The sequence below is a fragment of the Phoxinus phoxinus genome (genome assembly GCF_949152265.1).
Source record: "Phoxinus phoxinus genome assembly, chromosome: 13".
NCBI lineage: Eukaryota > Metazoa > Chordata > Actinopteri > Cypriniformes > Leuciscidae > Phoxinus > Phoxinus phoxinus.
Window position 1 is genome coordinate 21,857,819 of NC_136888.1, and position 20,380 is coordinate 21,878,198.

The following is a 20,380-nucleotide window of genomic DNA, read 5'->3' on the forward strand; positions in this document are numbered from 1 at the left end:
GTTCTTATTTATCTTCATATTGTCAATGCCGTTTATACACAGTGTTGTTTGGGGCAGACTGAGAATATTAGAGAATTCTTCCTGAATGTGTGGATTTACAGTATAATGAACATGGTGTTATAAAGCAGCCCTAAACATAATGTATTAGGGTTCTGCAGTGCAACACTGCAGTGTAAATGGAACAGCTGCAGGAAGCCGAATAAATGAATGGCTCTGACAGAGAAAAAGCAACAGAGAGCGTGAATCTTATTCCTTCACTTTATTGAAGTCTCACACCTTCCACTGGACCAGGGACAGAACATCAACACACAAACAGCCAAATAAAAGAAGTTGCACACAATAAAATGACAGCAAATCAAACAGATCAGGTCAAAAAGACCACAGTCTCTCCATCGTGGAGGTTGAAACGGGTCATTTAAAGTGCTTGAATTCATTCCTGTTAGTAAACATCTTTTCCTGTCCAGACCAACATGTTGGCAGATGTTGTTTTCAAGAAGCTATAATGGAGCAATAGTGTGGAGCAATGACAATGCTGCATACTCTTGTGTCACAATAGGTGAAAAACACGGCAAGACATGAACTATATGGAAGGAAAAATGGAAGATTTTTTTTGTAAGGAATTCATGGCAAGTGTTTATAGTTTCAGACATTTTCATGCTATCAAAGAATCATCCAGGTGAAAAGAACCCAGAGGAAGGCATACACACATGGGCAGCAAGTCATAAGTAGTTTACACAACAGTAAGAGGTCTTTGTATGAGTGCATTTATTTTAGCAATTTGGAAATCTAAAAACTAGACTTTTTAAAAAAACTTTTTGGATTGTTTTTCCTCTCTCGCTGCAGAACCTCAATGATGATTTGTTAAAGGAAACAGTATCTTTGAGTTGCAGATACTCATGAATCAGTGTTTTTACAGCATGTAAAGAGATGTAGAAAACATCACATTTAAAGCATCTATTAAAGCAAGAAATGCCTGGATGCATGGTTAACAATAATGTTTTTATAAAACTTAATGCTGCTTTACTCGGATTTATCTTAGTTTAAAGGCACAGTTCATCAAAAAATGTCATCACCCCTTGTCACTCCACACCTGTATGACTTTCTTTTGTGGAACACAAAGATGGTTTAAAGAATATGTTAACTGTTTTTGTCAATTCTGTAAGTCAATGGTCCCAGACACACGTTGTTGAACTTTTTGTCATTTCTATCTTGGACCCCATTGATTTTCCTAGTATGGACTTAAACATTTAGCAAAATATCTTCTTTTATGTTCCACAGAAGAAAGTAATTCATTCTTTGGAACAAAATGAGGGTGAACAATTGATGACAACATTTTCATTTTTGATTGAACTCTCCCTTTAATTATGGGTCATAACAATTTTGCCTTGTTAACAGTCAAATGAAAGAAAATGACACAAGCAAATGGAATTAATGTTCTTCTGTGACTTTGCAATAGCAAGACTACAGTCCTTCTGCACACGTATACGACACAATGGGAGACAGATGTAGAGAAAGAAATACAAACAAAGTGTCTCAAGAGCATTACAAAACAAGCCCTCCATTGATTTTCTGCTTAGTATAACCACAGAGTTGGGTGAGAGAGAAACACACACACAAATATCCTTCTTCTATTGATTTTCTTTAGTTGGTTTTAGACATGGCTGCCCATCACTGCTTAGGGTGTGTCTAGAAGTGTGCGGCCCACATAAGAGTGTGTTGTAATACCCAAAGCCCCTCGTATTCTGGGAAAATGGCAGTAAAATTACATTTCGCTTTGGATTAAACATCCACCGTAAAAGTTTAGGGTAAAGTATCTGTATATACTAATATGTATACAGTCTGATATATTGCACATAGACATGGGAGGGAGGTTCTTGCATATTTAAAATAATAGTTCGGATAAGTCCATGTGCTTCCATGCAGTGGATATTACAGTACATTTATGTATTAGAGTGTATTATGTATCAAGGCATGCCAAAAGCAAATTATTTGCCAGATGCCTCATCAACCTTCTGAGACATACTTGTGTAATCTTAAGAACAGAAAACACCATCTCAAGATCAGTAAACCTTTCTTTAAGAAAAAAAACAAAACAGAACCACCCCGAATGTCTTTTTAAAAAAACTACGGTGGTCAAAAGCAACTTACGGCACTAGACAAACAGTCCAATTTATCTCAGTATTCAACATTTTGCCATAAATGGACCTTGGTTTTTGTTTTGTTTTTTATTTATCATTGCTTGTAAAGCCAAAAATAAGTTAGTGCAAAATCAAGATGAAAATATTTTCCAAAAATTAAGAACTCACTCATGTCTCAAAGCAAAAATGTTAATCCTGCAGCATTGGAGCAAACTGAACAGCTTAATAAAGCCATTTTAACTGTAAACATCTTTATAATGTATAAATAATTAAAAAGCATTTTAACAGTTTTGTATGCAACTAATGGGGGGTGAAAAGGCAAGTTTATGCTTTGAGCATGCCATAATCCATAATCAAGAAAAATAACCTTATTAATACAGGAGGCATGAGCCTAATTAAAATGAAAAACTGCTGATCACGACTGAAGCCAAGGTGAAAATAAAGGAAGCACCGACAGCGGCATGTGCGCCCTCCTGCCAAAACAGTCTTTACGTCAAAGCAAGTCTTTAGCACTGAGAAAAAATTAAATAAATTGTAGCTTGGACTTCGTGTTTATGTGGTGAACACAGACAAGGATATGAAATGAGGCATGAAGTAATATACATACAGTTCAAAATCACAGCAGACTGACAGGTTTTCTCTGTGGAAACTGAAGATGAGACTTGGGTCACGAGACACTGACTCCTCTGTCTGTACGACAAGCTCTGGGAGGTTGCGTAGACAATAATATGTGTTTTCGCAGTTAAGCCTCGGGAGGTTGGTGATGCAAATGTCATATTCACCCACTAAATGAGTGGGCGTCCAGAGGGCATGCCGCATGGGAAAATATTCAGACACTGAGGGCCTTGAAAAAGCTCCACAGGCAGTCTATGGCACTTTGTCTTCTTTGACGTTTGTTGAGTAACGCTAAAAAAAAAAAGAGCTCTCTAGTGGCTCTATTTCTATTAGGCCTTCCATTGCTTATTTTCTCAGATTTTGCCTTTTCTTTCAGTCTGAATTTCTGTCAGTCATCCTTTTCTCCAGTTTGTCAATCCATGAGAAGCTCAACTGTATTAACATGGTTATGTATGAATGATGTAATTGTGAGTGGTAAAGGTTTCTCAGTGGTTATGGAATGATGATCAATGACTTTTAGTCTGAATCAAAAGAGTGGTTTTGTGCGACAGAAGCGCTGATTGTGACACTACTTTTTTGTTGCATAGTTAGATGCGATAGCTTATCTTCTTCGTTTAACACTAACAATACCATCTAGTGCAAGCCGCATGTGTGATCATGCGTTCAGGAGGTAGCCTTATCAGTGTTTATGGCTGCAGCTGACGCTCAGTGGATCTTTGGCTTTTCAAGTCTTGTGGAGATACCGAGCGGTACCGAAGCGTTGTGTTCTGGGTCAGCCTCTCTCCTGACCACTGCTGGCCAAGGCTGGGATAGCCGGCCGCGAGTCACGGCGTCATTCCCTGCACTGTAGCATGGCAAACCTCTGGACGGAGGAGGCGGAAGAAGTTGATGGGCCTTGTGGTTCATTGAGGGTCCTGGTTTTGGGTTTGACCCACTACTGCCCCTTATAGGCAGAGTAGGGAGAGTTACCCGTTTGTGTAGACGTGGAGGCTGCAGGACACGCGGGCTGAAGGACAGGGTACGAGTTGATTGCAGGAGTTTGTTTTGATGGCTTTCTGGGGTTGGTCTCACAATCTGTTCTCCAGCCCACTGTGATTCACTCTCATTGTTGTCTTGTATGCGAAGGTGGGTGCTAAGCAACCAACTCAGCTCCTCTGGGTCAGGAAGAGATTTAGACACGTGAGGATCTCCAGCAGGAGGAAGAATTGGGTCGGTGGAGGGGACTGGAGGACAGGACGTAGAAGGCTGTTCTCCTTCGGTGCAGGCATCACTGTGGCCCCCGGTGGGGACTGTTCTTGCTAGCTTTCCCTGGATGGGGGGCTCGTTGGGGATGCGACTGATGGGCTGAAGTATTTGAGGCTGTGAAGGACAAAATAGAACAGTATTTAACATAATAAACTAGAACATACTGTAGATCTGCAATCAGTTGATATGATCGTTTGGGACTGAAAATTGTGGTGTTTGTGATTGAAAACAGGTGTGACTCTCGAATTGTCCCCAATTCATAAAGCAGCTTCCAGGAGCAGTTACAGAAACACTGTACGAGGGGATAACTAATGTGATAGCTGTGAATAACAAAAGTGATTTAAGTAAATGTCAAAGATAGAGACTACTATAACATCGGAAAGTATTCACAAATTTGAGGGGGGGGGGGGGGGGGGGAAACTCCTATTGAAGTTCATTCATCAAATCTTAATTATCCGACAGCAGCTGCTGTTCACTAGTTGCATTCACACAGCAACAGTAAGTCAAATTCACTCTTTGTTGTGAGTCATCATTCGCAGTGCTTCACAGGAGGGAGTTGTCGCTGAGAGATATTTTGGAAGTTTACTTGTAGTGATTCTCTGATCAGAGTAGGTTTCTTTGCAGAATAATGGGTAATGTAGTTTTTCACCAGGAATTCAAATGTTAAACACAATCGTAAAAAAATTAAAAAATAAAGTAGGCTGGCGGCTTCAACAAAAGCATACATCAAATCCCCAAAATATTCACAAATCGAGAAAATGAATGGGAATTTTACTTCTGGAACCCAAATATTGCACTATTACAATTCAGTAAATTCCTCTTCCTGTAATTCAAATTCCAAATCAACTTCCCGAGGGGTGTGGCAGATTCTTCAATTCTGAATTTTACACAAAACTGTATCTAGCACTCTAAAACAGCACTGAAAACTGTATTCTGCTGCTTTATGAACATCGCCAGGTTGATGAGACGATAGCGGTCAGTCGTCCTGTCGACAGTTCAGTTCCAAACAGAGTGCGACTGTAACAGTGTGGATTTAAATGTATGAGCATGTATACAGGTGAGTTTCAGTAAACACAACTGAACTGTGCACCATGACAGAGGCATACGTCCTTGTTATCTTCTCATTCACTCTCTCTGTCTCTCATGGGCTGTTTTTGCTGAATAGCACAGCTCTACTTTAAACCACACCACCCCCTACTGGCTAACAGTGGTTTCATGCAGCCTGACACATTTCTATTCAGCCAGAGACCATTTGTAAGGTGTGTATTATCTCCAGATACTATCACAAAACAATTTTATCACAAGCCCGACCACACAGGGTTGAGAAAATGTCAGACTGAAGAGAGGTAAAGCATTACAATTTAAAACACCACTAGAGAGAGCAAAAAACAACAACAGCTAACAAAAAAACAAAAACATGCTTGTTCTCCACTTTAAGAATACAGAATACGAGTGCAGTCTGGGAACAAGGGAGTAAAAGTGTGAGCGATGGTTTGTGCATGTGTGCAGGAGAGTTGTCGGTGGCGTGAGACAGTACAGACAGTCACATCCTCTACGTGACGTTACAAAATCTCTGGGGTGGAGAGACGTCAGCAGACACCTGGAGATAACATCCATAATGCATTCATCTCTGTCTCTTAGTGAGAACAGACGAGTCTCAGAGACTGTAACCTTTTAAACCCTGTGACGACATAAATCTCCGTTCACACTGAAATCGTTTTTAATAACAAGTTTGTCACTCCAAATGCAGATAATTTCGGACATTATTTTCCATGCATTTTTTCTTTTCATGTGAGCTTCAGTCTTTACTCCTTTTGGTAGTTGTCGCATCACATCCCAGCTCACTTGTATGCGAAACTTCTCAACTTTGTCCACTTGCAGGACACGGCCAAATTGACAACGTCACGGTCAAATTGAAAATGACTTCTGGTAACTTCCGGAACCTCAGTGTGAAAGGAGCTTAAGAATAAAAGCAGATGCAATGAGTGCCCCCTACGTGAGAGACAGAAATTTACACAACTGATAACTCCATTACTCTTTTCATGCTTTCATAAAAGAATTAAATGTTTAAAACAGATATTAATGAGCCATTTATACCAATAATTGATTTGTCTCAGTCAACAACTACACATCCAATTTATTTTAATGTCTTGCTTTAATGTTGAAACCCCCAGTTCCAGAGGATGACTCTCCCATTAAAAAAATAAAAAGATCAATATTACTTGCCAGATTAATTGTTTATAATTTATACAATATTAATTGAACAGTGGTGTATAGTTATCTCATCGTGTTGTCATACTGGTGTTTCTGCAATGTCATAAAAGGAATAAGCCACTCAAGGCCACTTTTACAGTCATTTTACTATGGTTAAGGTATGTTCTTAAGCATAATGCAAGGATGAGTACCTAAAGCCCCCTCAACGGTGGTAAAATTACTGTAATGAACAGCCTCACAACCGTATTACTTTTATTAAACAACAGTAACAGCATTATGACAAATGACACCAATTTTCAATAAACAATTTGCACACGATAAACAATTATTCTGCCAAGTGATATAGTTCATTATACTGACAGTTTTGGGGTTGCCAAGCAACATATAAACTTAGAAACAACAGAATTCATCACAGGTGTTTTTATCGGCTTTGAACAAGGCTCATCACATCTAATTACAATTTAAAGTTAAAAAATATCTGTTTTATAATACAATATTATTAATATCATGAAAACAAAGGAATCCAATCATGCAGCACCAAACAAACAACAGCAACAAGACAGTAAAATGAAAAACAAAGTTGAACAGATTCTATGCCGAACAGATTCTATATTAATCTTTGTAAAACCTGTCTTTTATAACGCCGCTACAGATGAGGATGTGCTAAAATTGCAACAGTGGCTTGCAGGATGCTTGCAAGACTATTATAAATCCTAATAAATTATTAATTTTTTTTTTTTTTTTTTTTTTTTATGGAATGAAAAAAAAAAAGGCTTTTTCTAAGGCAATTAAAATGTTCCTGAAAGTAAAAGCCATTTTTGTTGTGGTGGGGTAAATGTAAATCTGAACTTTCCCCCCTAAAGGCCTAGAAAAATAAATCCTTATTATTAGGCCTTGAATACCAGTAGTCAAAATTGCAAAAAATGGTTTGTAGAATGCTTGCAAGACTATCATAAATGAGCAATGCTTTGCACTGTATGCCACTGTTTTCTAAAAACAATAATTACAATTCATAGCTTTACTGTAGTTTCATTATATTGCATAATTTCTAGCTATTATTGCAATAATAGCTGGAAATTACAACTATTGTTGCAATAATAGCTTTTTCTTGTAAAGAAAACTTTTCTGATTGAATTAAATATGGAAATATATTTTCCTGAACCAAACAAAAGGATTTTAAAGAAAAATTTATAATCTTTTGTGGTGGGGTCCAAGAAAAAAAAAAAATCCTTATTATTGAGTCCTAATAAGCACATATATTTTAAAGAAGCGCAGGGAGAATCAACTGCCTCTGAAACGTTTCCTAAGATAACATTTGTAACACGATTGCTAGATATTACAACAGAAAGAGCTGTAATAAAGTCTGGCTCTAATTCAGTCATTCATCTTACTATAAGATTTGGCTGATGCAATGTGGCCATTTTGATAATAGAGAAGGTTTTTAATATCCTGAGTTTGTAGAAGTGGAGGTTATAATGTGAATCCCGAAGGAGTTATTGGATCATTTTATTTTAATTGTCCTCTAAAACTGTTCAGTGTCTCCCAGTGCAGTCACAAGACCAAGGACAATTGCACCATGGGCTAATTCCCTGCTTGTGTGTGTGTTTGAGATGTTTGAACCCTGGTCCACCTGTGCAGACTGATGTCTGTTTGGATAAAGTCTCTTGCTGAGAGAAGTGGTGAGTCTCCCAGAACACACCAGTATACACTGTAGCACCATTACAGCAAAGACAGATCTGACACAACCACAGCAATCACAGCCCATGGAGGAAGAGATGAGAGCAGACACATTAGGATTTCAGACAGGTGGTTGGGGCCAAAGATTAAAGGGGTGGTATAATACCCCTTTTTACAATATGTAAAATAAGTCTGTTGTCCCCAGAGTGTGTATGTGAAGTTTTAGCTCAAAATACCCCACAGATCATTTTTTACAGCATGTTAAAATTGTCCCTTTTTGAGGGTCAGTAAAAAACGTGTCGTTTCGGGTGTCCCTTTAAATGCAAAAGAGCTGCTGCTCCCGGCACAGAGGGCGGAGCTTCAAGAACTCCTGTGTTTCAGCAGCTCCGATTACCTCAAGCAGACACCCACTAAAATGTCAGAAACTGTTCTGCCTTTTATGTTTAAACTGGAGTCGGACAATGATGGAGAGACTCAAGAAGAAGTGACAACATGTAGAATGCAACAGGACGTTTATGAATGGTTAGTTTATGAATTTATGTTGCTGATGTGGAGTTAACTATCTTCAAGTCTTTGATTAGCATATTCTTTCATGATACTCTATAAAATCGCTAGTGTGGGAACTGTTGTTAGATGCCTACAGAGTGACATGCTATTGCATTTGTGTTTCGTACTGTACTGCATGTGAGCAGACTCACAAATGTGCTTGACTACAACAACTCTTCCTCTTCTCAACAACTGCATTCCCGGGGGTGGGATTTATGTAAATTTTAGGAATGTCGTGTAGTCCCTACCAGCCGTTTGTTGTAGTCCTTAAAAATCTATTTCTTTAAAAGCAAATATCTTCCTTTGCTTTGAACTTTGAGCGTTGTAACTTTGCAGATGTTTTTTTATGCTCAAACAGCAACATTACACACTAACTAAAGTTAGAAAAGTGAAATCATAATCAACCACCCCTTTAAGGGGAAAAAAAAGTCTCATGCCAAGTCTCAAGTATGTGTGAAAAAATTGGAATCCATGCTTTAAAAATAAAACTCAAACAAGCATGCATTGTTTGTTCACGTCACGTGACCATGCAAAGGGTGAAGCTTTTAGTAGAGGTTACTGTACCACGCTGTGTCGCGGAAGTAATGCACAAGATGCTCCACCCCTGTCCCCAGGTATTATCGGATAGGCAGAGGGGGAGAAATAACACAGAGCACAAGTTCATCCAATCAGGAAACAGGAAGAGGAAAGAGAAAGGGAAAAGAGAGGAGGACAAGGAAAGAAGAAGATAGAACTGACAAAGCAGTGGAGTAAAACCAAAAGAGAAGGAAGGAAGAGTAGAGGAAGATCTGTAGAAGAAGAGACTGAACATAGTCTGACATCTGCTCTATAGCTACGGACATGTTTACAATCACGTAAAACACACATTCTCTCAAATGATCACAGCTGCCTGCCTTCCTTTGCTCCCTACCTGTCTGATGTTACAACTGCAAATTAAATTTTACTAAAATTTACATTTTACTATTATTATATGCACTACTGTTCAAAAGTTTAGGGTTAGATGATGCTCACCAAGGTTGCATTTATTTAGCTGCATTTATTACAAAAAGAAATGCAGTAAAAACAGTAATATTGTAAAATATCATTACAATTTAAACCTTACATTTTATGAAGCTGCTCATAAATTTTTACTCACATTTTTTTGCTGTCACTTTCAAACAATTTAATGCATTCTTATTAAATAAATTAATACTTAACCCCAAACCTTTGAACAGGAGCATCTTATTATTATTATTATTATTATTATTTCTAATTATTTTGAGATTGCCACAAATTAATTTAATTCCTAAAAACATCAGATTTATTATTTTATTATCTTATTTAAAAATAAAAAATAAAAATTTAGAGACCAAAACAGGCTTCCATGCCTATCCCAGGTTAATGCGCAGAGACATTTCCCTGAGGCTTTTGCAACTCTGTGTTTGGTCTGACATGTCAACTTCTAGCTCAGTCAATGGGATGAGTTTGAGGCAGGGCTACCTGTTTGATTATTTATTAAATAGATTTAGAAAAATATTCAGAAAATGTAATTTTCCCAAAGCAAATGAATTTGACTGCAAAATTCCACAATCCGTAAACAAACACACCTGAAGACAGGGCTCGAAGCACGGCCATCTACACAAAAACACACAGTGTAACAGCTGATGTGGTCCAACCAGCGCAGTGACCCACCTAGACCTGAGAGACAGTTCAAAACTGCCCAGTGGGGAACTGCTGACTGTCTAACCTCTTAAACCACTTCCTCTTTCATCTCTCTCACACCACATCTCCTCCTCCTCCTCCTCTCTTTTAAGACTGATATCCTACTTACACATCTCTGACTCACTCCATGATGTGACTATATTGCGCATATATATTTATAAACCAACAGGGATACAGCATATGAAAGAGAAGGGAGCAGAGATGAAGAGTCAGGGTGAGGCAAGAAAGCTGAACATATTGCCAAAGGAACGGGGTCAGAGGTCAGGGGGTTAATGACTCACTTTGTCGGCGTTGAGGCATGCTGGCACGAGGTGTAGCCTGGTACTGGCACTGCCAGGAAGAGAGGAGAGGAGTGGGTACAGCCTGCAACACACATAGAAAAACCGTGACGCACACACGGCACCCGCACAGCTGCGGAGAGAGACAAACCCCAGTGAATCTAGACAAACACACAGTTTAGAAAGAAAAACTCTTTTGCAAGCACATCGCACAGAGAAACGGCGCACATCTCATCTCCTCTGAGAAGACAAACTACCATCAATGTCTGAACATCAGACTAAAATACCAGCGGGGAACAAGCCGTGAATGCATGAGCCACAACACAATACGTGCATGCAATATTCCTAGCCAACAGATGCGGATCTCACAGATAATATTTTCTTTTTTCTGTGTAAATGGCACATGCACTGGGGAAATTTCTGAGATAAGGAAATCACATTTTCTTAGGTTATATGTACATTTACCTCTAATATTTTGTCAGGCTCAACAGTAATGTTCGTAAACATCCAAACCTGATCTTGAAAACGGATTACATACCATTTAGAGGTACCTTTGAGAATTTAAGATATAAAGGCAAATAAAACAAATTACACAACCTGATACCCAGGAAGTGTGCATGGTCTTGCTGACCTGTGATATTACATATATACAGTAGTGGTCTTGCTGCCCTGTGATATTACATATATACAGTAGGAACTCCATGACTCTAGTCTCTCTTTTCATTATGGACAGACAACTAGACCTGTTTACCTTTATAACTCAGAGTATGCTTACATGCACAGTTTTATTTGAACAACACTTTTCTTTTTTCTGCCTAGTCAAGCTAGTGTTCATCTGTCTGTCCAAATACTGTTGAAATGACCGAAAAATGCACAAAAATATATGAAGGATCATTTGAAGCAAGTGCACAACACTAAGGCCAACTGCAATCCAATTAACATGGCAAGTAATTCAGCTTTGCAATCACAGGAATAAACTGCATTTTCAAATGTAACGAAACAGAAAACGGTTATTTTAATATTTTAAAATGTTACTGGTTTTATTATATTTTTTATCAAATAATTGCAGCCATTGCGAGAATGAGACAAATCTTACTGACCGTAAACGTTTGCACCGTAGTGTACATGCTGGCAAAAATCAAGCAATATTTGCATTATGTCTAGGTCTGTTAAACTGACTTCGTAAAAACTTGATGAAATGTTTTAGTTTTTACTGAAATTGAACAATATGGGTTTGAAGAATTTGGCAGCAAGTAAATGGGAACTTATTTCTTTGATACTAATTGTACTTTTGAACTGACAAAAAAAATCTGTGGCATTATTTTAAATTTACAATTTATTCCAGTATAACTGATTTCAGATTCATCCTGCTTTGCTGTTCCTGGTAAAGGAACAAATCTCACCTTCCAGTCACTGCCTGCTAATCTTAGTTATCCGTTTAGCATTAGGGCAAGGGTTAGTTCTATGAATGGATAAGAGGAAAGTTTTTCCAAGAACAACAAAGGAAGTCCATTAACCATCCATGGTTGCAGATTTGTGACATTACATTACAATAACAGATCACTAATAACTTATTTTATGAAGTCATGCAAATGTAACTTTTAACATGAGGGATGGTTAACCTAAAAAAAAGAAAATTATGTCATTTATTCACCCTTCATTCCAAACCTGTATAACTTTCATTTATAAAAACACAAAAGATTACCTGTATTTGAATGTCTAAGGCCCCTACATACCAAGTCTTCTAAATCCATATGACAGCTTAGTATGAGGAACAGAATGTTTAATTGCTAATGACAGTTAATCTTGCTTGACAGCCGTGATGACTTCACTTTCATCATGTGTGACCCTGGATCACAAAACCAGTCACAAGTAGCACGGGTATATGTGGCAATAGCCAACAATACATTGTATGGGTCAAAATTATAAATTTTTCTTTTATGCAAAAAATCATTAGGATTTTTACCAAAGGTAGGGTAGGTCAGAATTCGCCTTTGGCTAAGCCACGCCCTAGAATGTAGATTGACCAATCACAGCGCAGCCAAGAACGAGCTCCCACAGAGGCTCCGACACTTTTTCACGGCGCTCCATTGACTTCAACGCAGGCGGCTCATATTTTTGGTCTCGGCAGGCCATTACGTCGTCGTTTTATAAAAAATATGGTTAAACGTTGTGCCTGGGGCATTTGTAACACAGATACGCGTTTCCCAGAGAGGTTGGAGGGGGTGTCCGTTTTTTCCCCTTCCCAAAACCGAAGTTAAATACTGACAAGTGTCGTCTTTGGATTAAACTGTGTGGACGTCCTCTCAGTCAGCGAAACCCCTCAACATCAACAACACACTTTTGTCTCTAAGATACATTTAGCTTTTAACCTTACTGTGAAGTTATACTAGTTAGACAGATTTATGCTGGTTTAGATGTATGATTTCGGTTATCTACCCTAATTGTTGATACGCTAGCACACGCTGCTAATAAACACAACTTTATACTCGCGTAGTCCGTTTGCTTTGTAAATAATAACGATTATAGAAGTGAATAGAGACCTACCCAGCTTTGCATGAACAGTGTTTCTCCTGATATTGTTAGTCACAGCCTCCGTCTCGATTAGGATATGCTGTGGTTCATTGTTTGACTGTGACCGTTATGCTTTTGCCTCTATTTGGATGCCTTGTTGTTGCTCGCGTTTCACCGTTTGTCTTGAATAAAGCCTTCAAACGCATACTGCAGCCCCTTTTGCCTACTTCTATTGGACACTTTATTTGCTGCTTTATAAAAGTCTGATAAAATTTCAGCAGGAAGAGCCGTCACAGCATAAGCCATGTTGATACCAAACCAGAGCCCAGATGAAGTTGTCGGAGGTAGCAACAGTAACTAAGGGGGGCGGGGCTTAGCCAAAGGTGAATTGTCTAAAAAAAACTTTTATTCAAATTTGTTTAAACTGTCTTTATATACCAATGCATAATTAAAATGCAAGTACTCTGAAATAGAGAGTATAAAAAACCGAGTGACTCTAGTGTATTTAATCTTCAATAAACACAGCTCATTAATTCCATTCACTCCCACCTAAAAACGGGTGCGCGACTGCGTGCACGTGGGCAGAGCCAGTAATAACGGCGGTAGTCATGGCGACGGAGAGTGACAGTCGCGCAAGCCAATCCTGTGATTCGTCCCGAATGGAAATAATGAGCTGTGTTTAATGAAGATTAAACGGTCTAGAGTCACTCGATTTTTATACTCTTTTTATCAGAGTACTTACATTTTAATTATGCATTGATATATATAGAAAGTTTAATCAAATTTGGTAAAAGGTTTTTATATAAATCCTACCTACCCTACCTTTAAGATATTTTGTAAATTTCCTACCGTAAATGTATAAAACATTTATTTTTGTGAGTGAATGCAGCAGAACCGCAAACATAATTGGACAACTTTAAAGGTGATTTTCTCATTAGTTTTTTTTTTTTCCACCCTCAGATTCCAGATTTTCAAATAGTTGTATATCGTAAAATATTGTCCTATCCTAACAAACCATACATCAATGGAAATCTTATTTATTCAGCTTTCATATGATGTATACATCTTAATTTCACAAAATTGACCCATGTTTTGTGGTCCAGGGTTACATATGGAAAAGAGCAGCAGGACATTCTGCTAAATATCTTTAATGTCCAACAGAATAAAGGAATTCATACAGGTATGGAAAACTAAACTGTCAAGTATCCCTTTATTGTTCAAACACTAACATGCAAACTGAACACCAGTCCTATTGTTCCCGATCCCCAATAATTCTGTTTCTCTCTCTTCCTCATTTCCAGTTTCAAATTCTCATCCATCTCTTGTTACCTCCCTCATCTCTCTCTCCTCCCTGTAATCTTTCCTGACTCCAGTCTTTCTCTGTGTGCTGTTGGCTTTACTGATTGTGTGCCGGTCTTCAATAAGAACACGTCCCCTGGTGAACATCCCAGGCTGGGGCTCTGAAAGCTAAACCACCGGAGTTGGTGCTGTGCGGCTTCACTTAAATAGGAGATGACAATCATTCTGCACTCTGTAGTAGATGCCCGTTTTCCCGTAGCAGCTGCAAATTGGCTAAATCGGCACCTCGGCAAACAAGCCTCAGCTCAGGGCGTCCCGAGAGACCGTCGGGCTATTTCACCACGAAAAACGAACAAGAGGAAGGTAAGGCTGGAGGAAAGGAAAAGAACAGAAGGAATGTGTTGTCTGATTTGTCACCCTGACAACACATTTGCTTCCCCCTTTTGTAAACAACTGGCCACCTATAAAGCCTAGAGAGTTTTTAAGGAAACAGGAAATAAAAACGAGGCAGACGGCTCACCAAGGACACACACACAGATACACCAGTCACAATACATTAACATTTTGGGAGAGTTTAGGGTGCCTCCATGATGCGATCAAGTTGACATGCATGTTTCTAGGACAGAGAGTGAGAAATAACTCACAGCGGGGTGATGATGGGGCGGTCGCCACACCGTCTGAGTGGATTTATCATGATGCGTTCTTCTCTCACCTTTGGCCCCTGACTTCAACTGATGACACTGACATCTCACCGGCTGAAAGAGAGAGAGAGAATTAAAGCAATAATAATTAGATTTTTACACTTGCTAAAGAAAAGAGTGGTTTGAGTGTCTTGGCCATTCAAAACTTGCTCCCGCAATGCTAGATTGTTGGCAGTAGTTTCCAGGGTGTTACTAGTGGAAATAAATGTATCTGTTTTTATGACCAACAACTAGACCAAATTTTCATGTTGGCTCATCATTTTTAACCGGTAACCAATATTAAGAACTGATTATTAATTATTGTTTTATTTTTGACACGTGACATGACTAAAGAAATCATAAAAACTACAATAAAAGCATGACTTATCATCAACAATCATAATAAATTAAAATAAATATTAAAAAATGTAATGTTCTATTTATGCAATCAAAATTTTCTTAGAATTGATAACCATTTTTTAAATATTTAAATAGAAAACTTCAAATGCTAGAATGCTGTAAGTATTTTCTAGGGCATTGCTGGTAGAGAGAAATTGATAAATTTTTTAAGACCAATAACTACACCAAATTGTTCCGTTTAAGTTTTTATATAACCACTTATTAAAGACCTTATTACTAATTATCGCTAATTTTTGATACACACCATGACAAAAAAACTAAACCATTAAACTACAATAAAAACAATGCATTGCAACTGACCATTATTAATATTTTTATTGAACACATTATTCATACTAAATTATTATTTTGTTAAATTTATGCAAAGCATGTAAAACTGATTTTCTAGAACCATTCTAAAAACATTTAAATAGAAAACTCTGAAAAAAAGAGCACCCTCAAGGCTCTACGATATTTTGATTATAAAGGATGATTTTATTTTATTGTTCACTAGGCGAAAATCAGGTTGCTGGTAACAGAACCTCTTCTCAATAAGCTGCACAATTTGAGGTATAATTTATGCCAGTAGCACAAGAAGTAAAGAGTTTGTTAAATTCCCTAACCAATATATAAGCATGTAATATTGAAGCTTGCCTTAAGCACGTACTCTTGTTCTAATGTAAAGAAATCTCATTTGCTTTCATCTTTGCTTTGCAATCAGCGTAATGCAAAAGAGGTGAGTTTATTAGCGCTAATGGTATAATTGCTCACCGAAGGTGACAGTAATTGGGATTAAAGGTTAAAGTGCATGTGTTGATGCGCCATTTGCTGCAGGTTTTTTGGTATTTTTTTTGGCTTGGAGCAGTGATGTTAATGAACAGTATGAGATGTGGGTTTGTTCTGAGAACATCCCGTCCTGATTTCATCTCATTCATGCAGACATGGAGTTAGCATGGCTTTAGTATCTTCCAGCAGACCCTGCAGGCTCTGATTAGCCACTCATGTATTATGTATATTCAATCAATACAAAATGGTCAAAATGAGCACCAGTTTAAATGTGTCAGGAATGGTGATGCTCACAGATTCTTGATGCTGTTGATGAGTGAGCCGTGTGATGATTTTATCTTTATTTTTCAGCTCTTCCCTGAGATGCGCCACCTCCTTCATCAGTTCCTCCATCTGACACACAAATACAAAACAACTAATAAATGCATACACAAATAATATGAAACTATATTGTCTACATAAATAATGCATGTGTACGGAATTGAAAAAGGGGGCATAGAGTTGATGTCAATTTGTAGGCCAAAACAGAATGCTAATTCACCACATGTTCCCTCAGGAATTACTAATGGCTTTTTAGAATAGCAGTTTGCAATTGAGTATAAGTAGTTCTGTGGTAAACATTAGTTGAGATATATTAAGGTTTCGTTCTACTTCTAAAACTTTAAAAACACAAGCTGTTATATGAGGATTTTCATGTACTTATAGTTTTAGTCTTTATGTAGCAACTTGCTTAAAATATGTGACCCTGGATCACAAAACCAGTCACAAGTCGCACGGGTATATTTGTGGCAATCACCAACAATACATTGTGTGGGTCAAAATTATCGATTTTTCTTTTATGCCAAAAATCATTAGGATATTAAGTAAAGATCATGTTCCATGAAGATATGTTGTACATTTCCTATCATAAATATATATATTTTGTAAATTTGTGAGAGAGAATGCTGCACAATCACAAACATAAATGGACAATTTTAAAGGCGATTTTCTCAATGTTTAAATTTTTTTGCACGCTCAGGTTCCAGAATGTCAAATAGTTGTATCCCAGACAGATTTTTTCCTATTCTATTAAATTAAAGTATATAAGCCTAAAATAAAGGCTTATTTATTCAGCTTTCAGATGATGTATAAATCTCAATTTAAAAAAAAATTATGTGACTGGTTTTGTGGTCAAGGGTCACACATGAACTTTGAAGCTGTTGTTAAGATATGACTACTATTTATGCAGTTGAACAAACCATGGAAGAATCTTCCAGATTAAGCATTCTGCATTTGAAAAACACTTTTCTAAAAACACTTTAGAAATTCCTGAGGGAGCCCATGGCTTGAAAATGCTCATTTTCTTTTTTAGGTTTTAGGACTGCAAGTTGAATAGCTTTATTCAGGTGGGTGTTTATGGGGTGTTATGGACCTGCTTGGCTCTGCTGTCATCTTCACTGGAATCCAAACTCTCTGGAGTAATCTCACCATCATCCATCTACATAAAATGGCAATTTATTCAGAAGATGCATCTCTCAAGTTTACAACTCATCCCTTTCTTTTACTCTTTTTTTGTTTGTTTTACAACTACACGCATACTAAAAGCTACTCAGAGGCTAACAGATGTGTTTGGATAGCTAAGTGCAAATATGACTCATCCAGCTGTGTGCGTGTGTGGTACCTGCAGCAGACTCTTGAGTTTGAGCAGCTGTGATTTGACAGACGAGCAGTCTTCTGCCACGTGCTTGAAAGTGAGCTCATCTAGCACCACCGTGTGACTGTCATGCTGAACTGTGGGATGGAGGGGCCGATGGCCTGTACGACAGGCATCGTAATGAAACCCGACCAGCCTAAAAGAAAGGAGTTCAGATTTAATATAATTTATAGAAAGAAACACAACATCAGTATTAAAGCAGTCATATAATAAAAATAATAAAATCACATTTCTTATGCTCTTTGAAATCGTAAGTGATGAAAACAGACTAATGTGCTAATTACATTAAGTTACTAATGTAACCCCGCTAATGTAACGGAGACATTACGTCAATACTGACGTATTTGGGTCTCGTCTGGGAGCACAATCACCTACAAGTGGTAACTAAATGAGCCAATGGAAATTGGCCAACAATATTTGCATGCCCAGGCACTCCTACGCGGACATACGGGTATAAACATGGCCGGCACTCACTTCTCATTTATGTTTTGCTGAGGAGCCGAGACAGGGATCAAACCCTTCAGCGGTGGTTCAGGGCTGTGGCAGGAGGGACGTAACGTCTATGTTCCCTGGGGTTACATTAGTAACCTAGCCATATTTAGTCAGTCATGTTCGATGTGACTGACTGAATGGGAACAGCTTCATCCAAACTTTATGACATTAACCAATATACACCGACTACTTGACCACCAATATTTACAAATCAACAACAGCTATTCAGTGTTCAGGAACTTGGCTCATTCAGTCATGACGAGGTCATTAGGATGAAGTTGAACAGATACTGCCATTTCAAAATCAACAGACGACATTATTATTCCAGTTTGTATATATCTGGCAATTAAAGTATCCTTAATTAAAGCTTTAAGAATGGGTGGCTGAAGATTATGTGTTACAATGTCTCTCATACCATTAGTCTGACCATAACAGTTTGTGTGGCATATTTCAGTGTGGTTGTTTTGTTAACTTGTCACAATCTACACCAGAGGTCTTCAATCCTGCTCATGGAGGGCCACTGTCCTGCAGAGTTCAGTTCCAATCCTAATCAAACACACCTGAATCAGCTCATCAAGCTCTTCAGGATCCCTTGAAAATACAAAGGCCGGTGAGCTGAAGCAGAACTAAACTCTGTAGGACAGTGGCCCTCCAGAAGCAGGATTGAAGACCTATGATCTACACACTATAGTGCAGGGATAGGCAACTCCGGTCCTGGAGGGCCACTGTCCTGCATAGTTTAGCTACAACCCTAATTAAACACACCTGAACAAGGCAATCAATGTTTTCAGGATTACTACAGTAGATAGATACAGGCAGGTGAGTTTTTATCAGGGCTGAAGCTAAACTCTGCAGTACAGTGGCCCTCCAGGACCAGAGTTGCCTATCCCTGCTATAGTCAAACATGTTAGGTTGTTTAGTAAAAAAAACAAAAAAAACAATCCTTTTATTCAGCAAGAGTGCATTCAATTGACCAAAAGTGACATTTAAACATTTATGTTACAAAAGTTTTCTATTTAAATAAATGCTGTTCTTTTGAACTATTGAATGATCATGTGACACAGAAGACTGCTAAAAATTCAGCTTTGCCATCACTTATTTATGTGCGATTCAGTGCCTGTTAATGGTTAAAGATGGTGGAACACAAACTACAATGGACCTGACAGAAAATAAGCAGCACAGCATACACGTCTCAAAGGCATGGCAGCTAATAATAAATATAAAAATAATAATAATATAAAGATAATTTCATTCTGAGGCTCAGAGAGAAGGTGAAAAATAATCATGAAAAATGTGTGAATAAATTAGATGAACTGAATAATGTTTTTTGATGCAAAAAAAACTATATTATGAATGGACCTCAAGATAGAAAAAAATATTAAAAGATTTAATACAACCTTCGTATTATAAAATGTACAACTCTATTCCCAAATGCTGAATATATTATTCCAGTTTTGCTAAAATAGAATTTATAATAAATTAGAAAATAATAGATAATAATATAAACTTTTATAATACACACATATATAACACATATTTGTATAATAGCCTCTGATATGAAACATGCATTCACCTGTTGTCATTATGAGCATGATCAATTCCACTCCATCTCTGCTGTCTCCTCCTCCATTGAGCTGGCCGGCCCCCCCTCTCAGAGCGCTCAAAGTGGGCCATCCCATCTGCATGCACAGAGGGGTCAATAGCAGTCAATGACAAATAAACAAACACATTGAACAAACCCCACTCACTTTTAAACACACTTACACATTCAGTTAGTCTCCTAGATATACTCCGAAACAAACACACACTTCTTGAAAAAAGAAGGTCATCTTTCTTTGGGAAGTTGAGCAGGGTCCTTCCAAACGCAGAGCTCTTTAGAGTTTCGATACACAGCACTCACACTGCCCGAGGCAAGATATCAGGGCAAACTCACACTAAAACACTCGCATACGAAATCTCTCTGTCTCTCACAAAAGCACTCCCTCAATCTTTCTATACACTTCTCACACAGCACAGAGTAAGACAGCAAGCAGAACAGACAGAAAACTAAATTCCAAAACAGACCTGCTACATTCCTCTTGTCCTTGCTGTCCGGTTCACTGC

General features: G+C 38.0%; 1 protein-coding gene across 6 annotated transcripts in view; it reads right to left on the bottom strand.

The window, feature by feature from the left end:
• Window positions 1-244: 244 nt before the first annotated feature.
• Window positions 245-20,380, bottom strand: part of ccser2a (coiled-coil serine-rich protein 2a) — a 51,698-nt gene continuing 31,562 nt past the window's right edge. For 2 of the 6 annotated variants that reach the window (XM_079633226.1, XM_079633223.1), the window contains 7 exons: window positions 19,851-19,956; window positions 17,753-17,921; window positions 17,504-17,569; window positions 16,387-16,485; window positions 14,872-14,982; window positions 10,418-10,499; window positions 245-4,112 (listed from right to left, as the gene is read on the bottom strand). In XM_079633226.1, the coding sequence (XP_079489352.1) occupies window positions 4,021-4,112; window positions 10,418-10,499; window positions 14,872-14,982; window positions 16,387-16,485; window positions 17,504-17,569; window positions 17,753-17,921; window positions 19,851-19,956 (725 nt within the window). In that variant the 3' untranslated portion in view covers window positions 245-4,020. Of the gene's footprint in view, window positions 4,113-4,523; window positions 5,958-8,999; window positions 9,040-10,417; window positions 10,500-14,871; window positions 14,983-16,386; window positions 16,486-17,503; window positions 17,570-17,752; window positions 17,922-19,850; window positions 19,957-20,380 lie in introns of those variants that run through there. The other 4 variants (XM_079633222.1, XM_079633221.1, XM_079633224.1 and 1 more) reach the window with 3 other exon arrangements.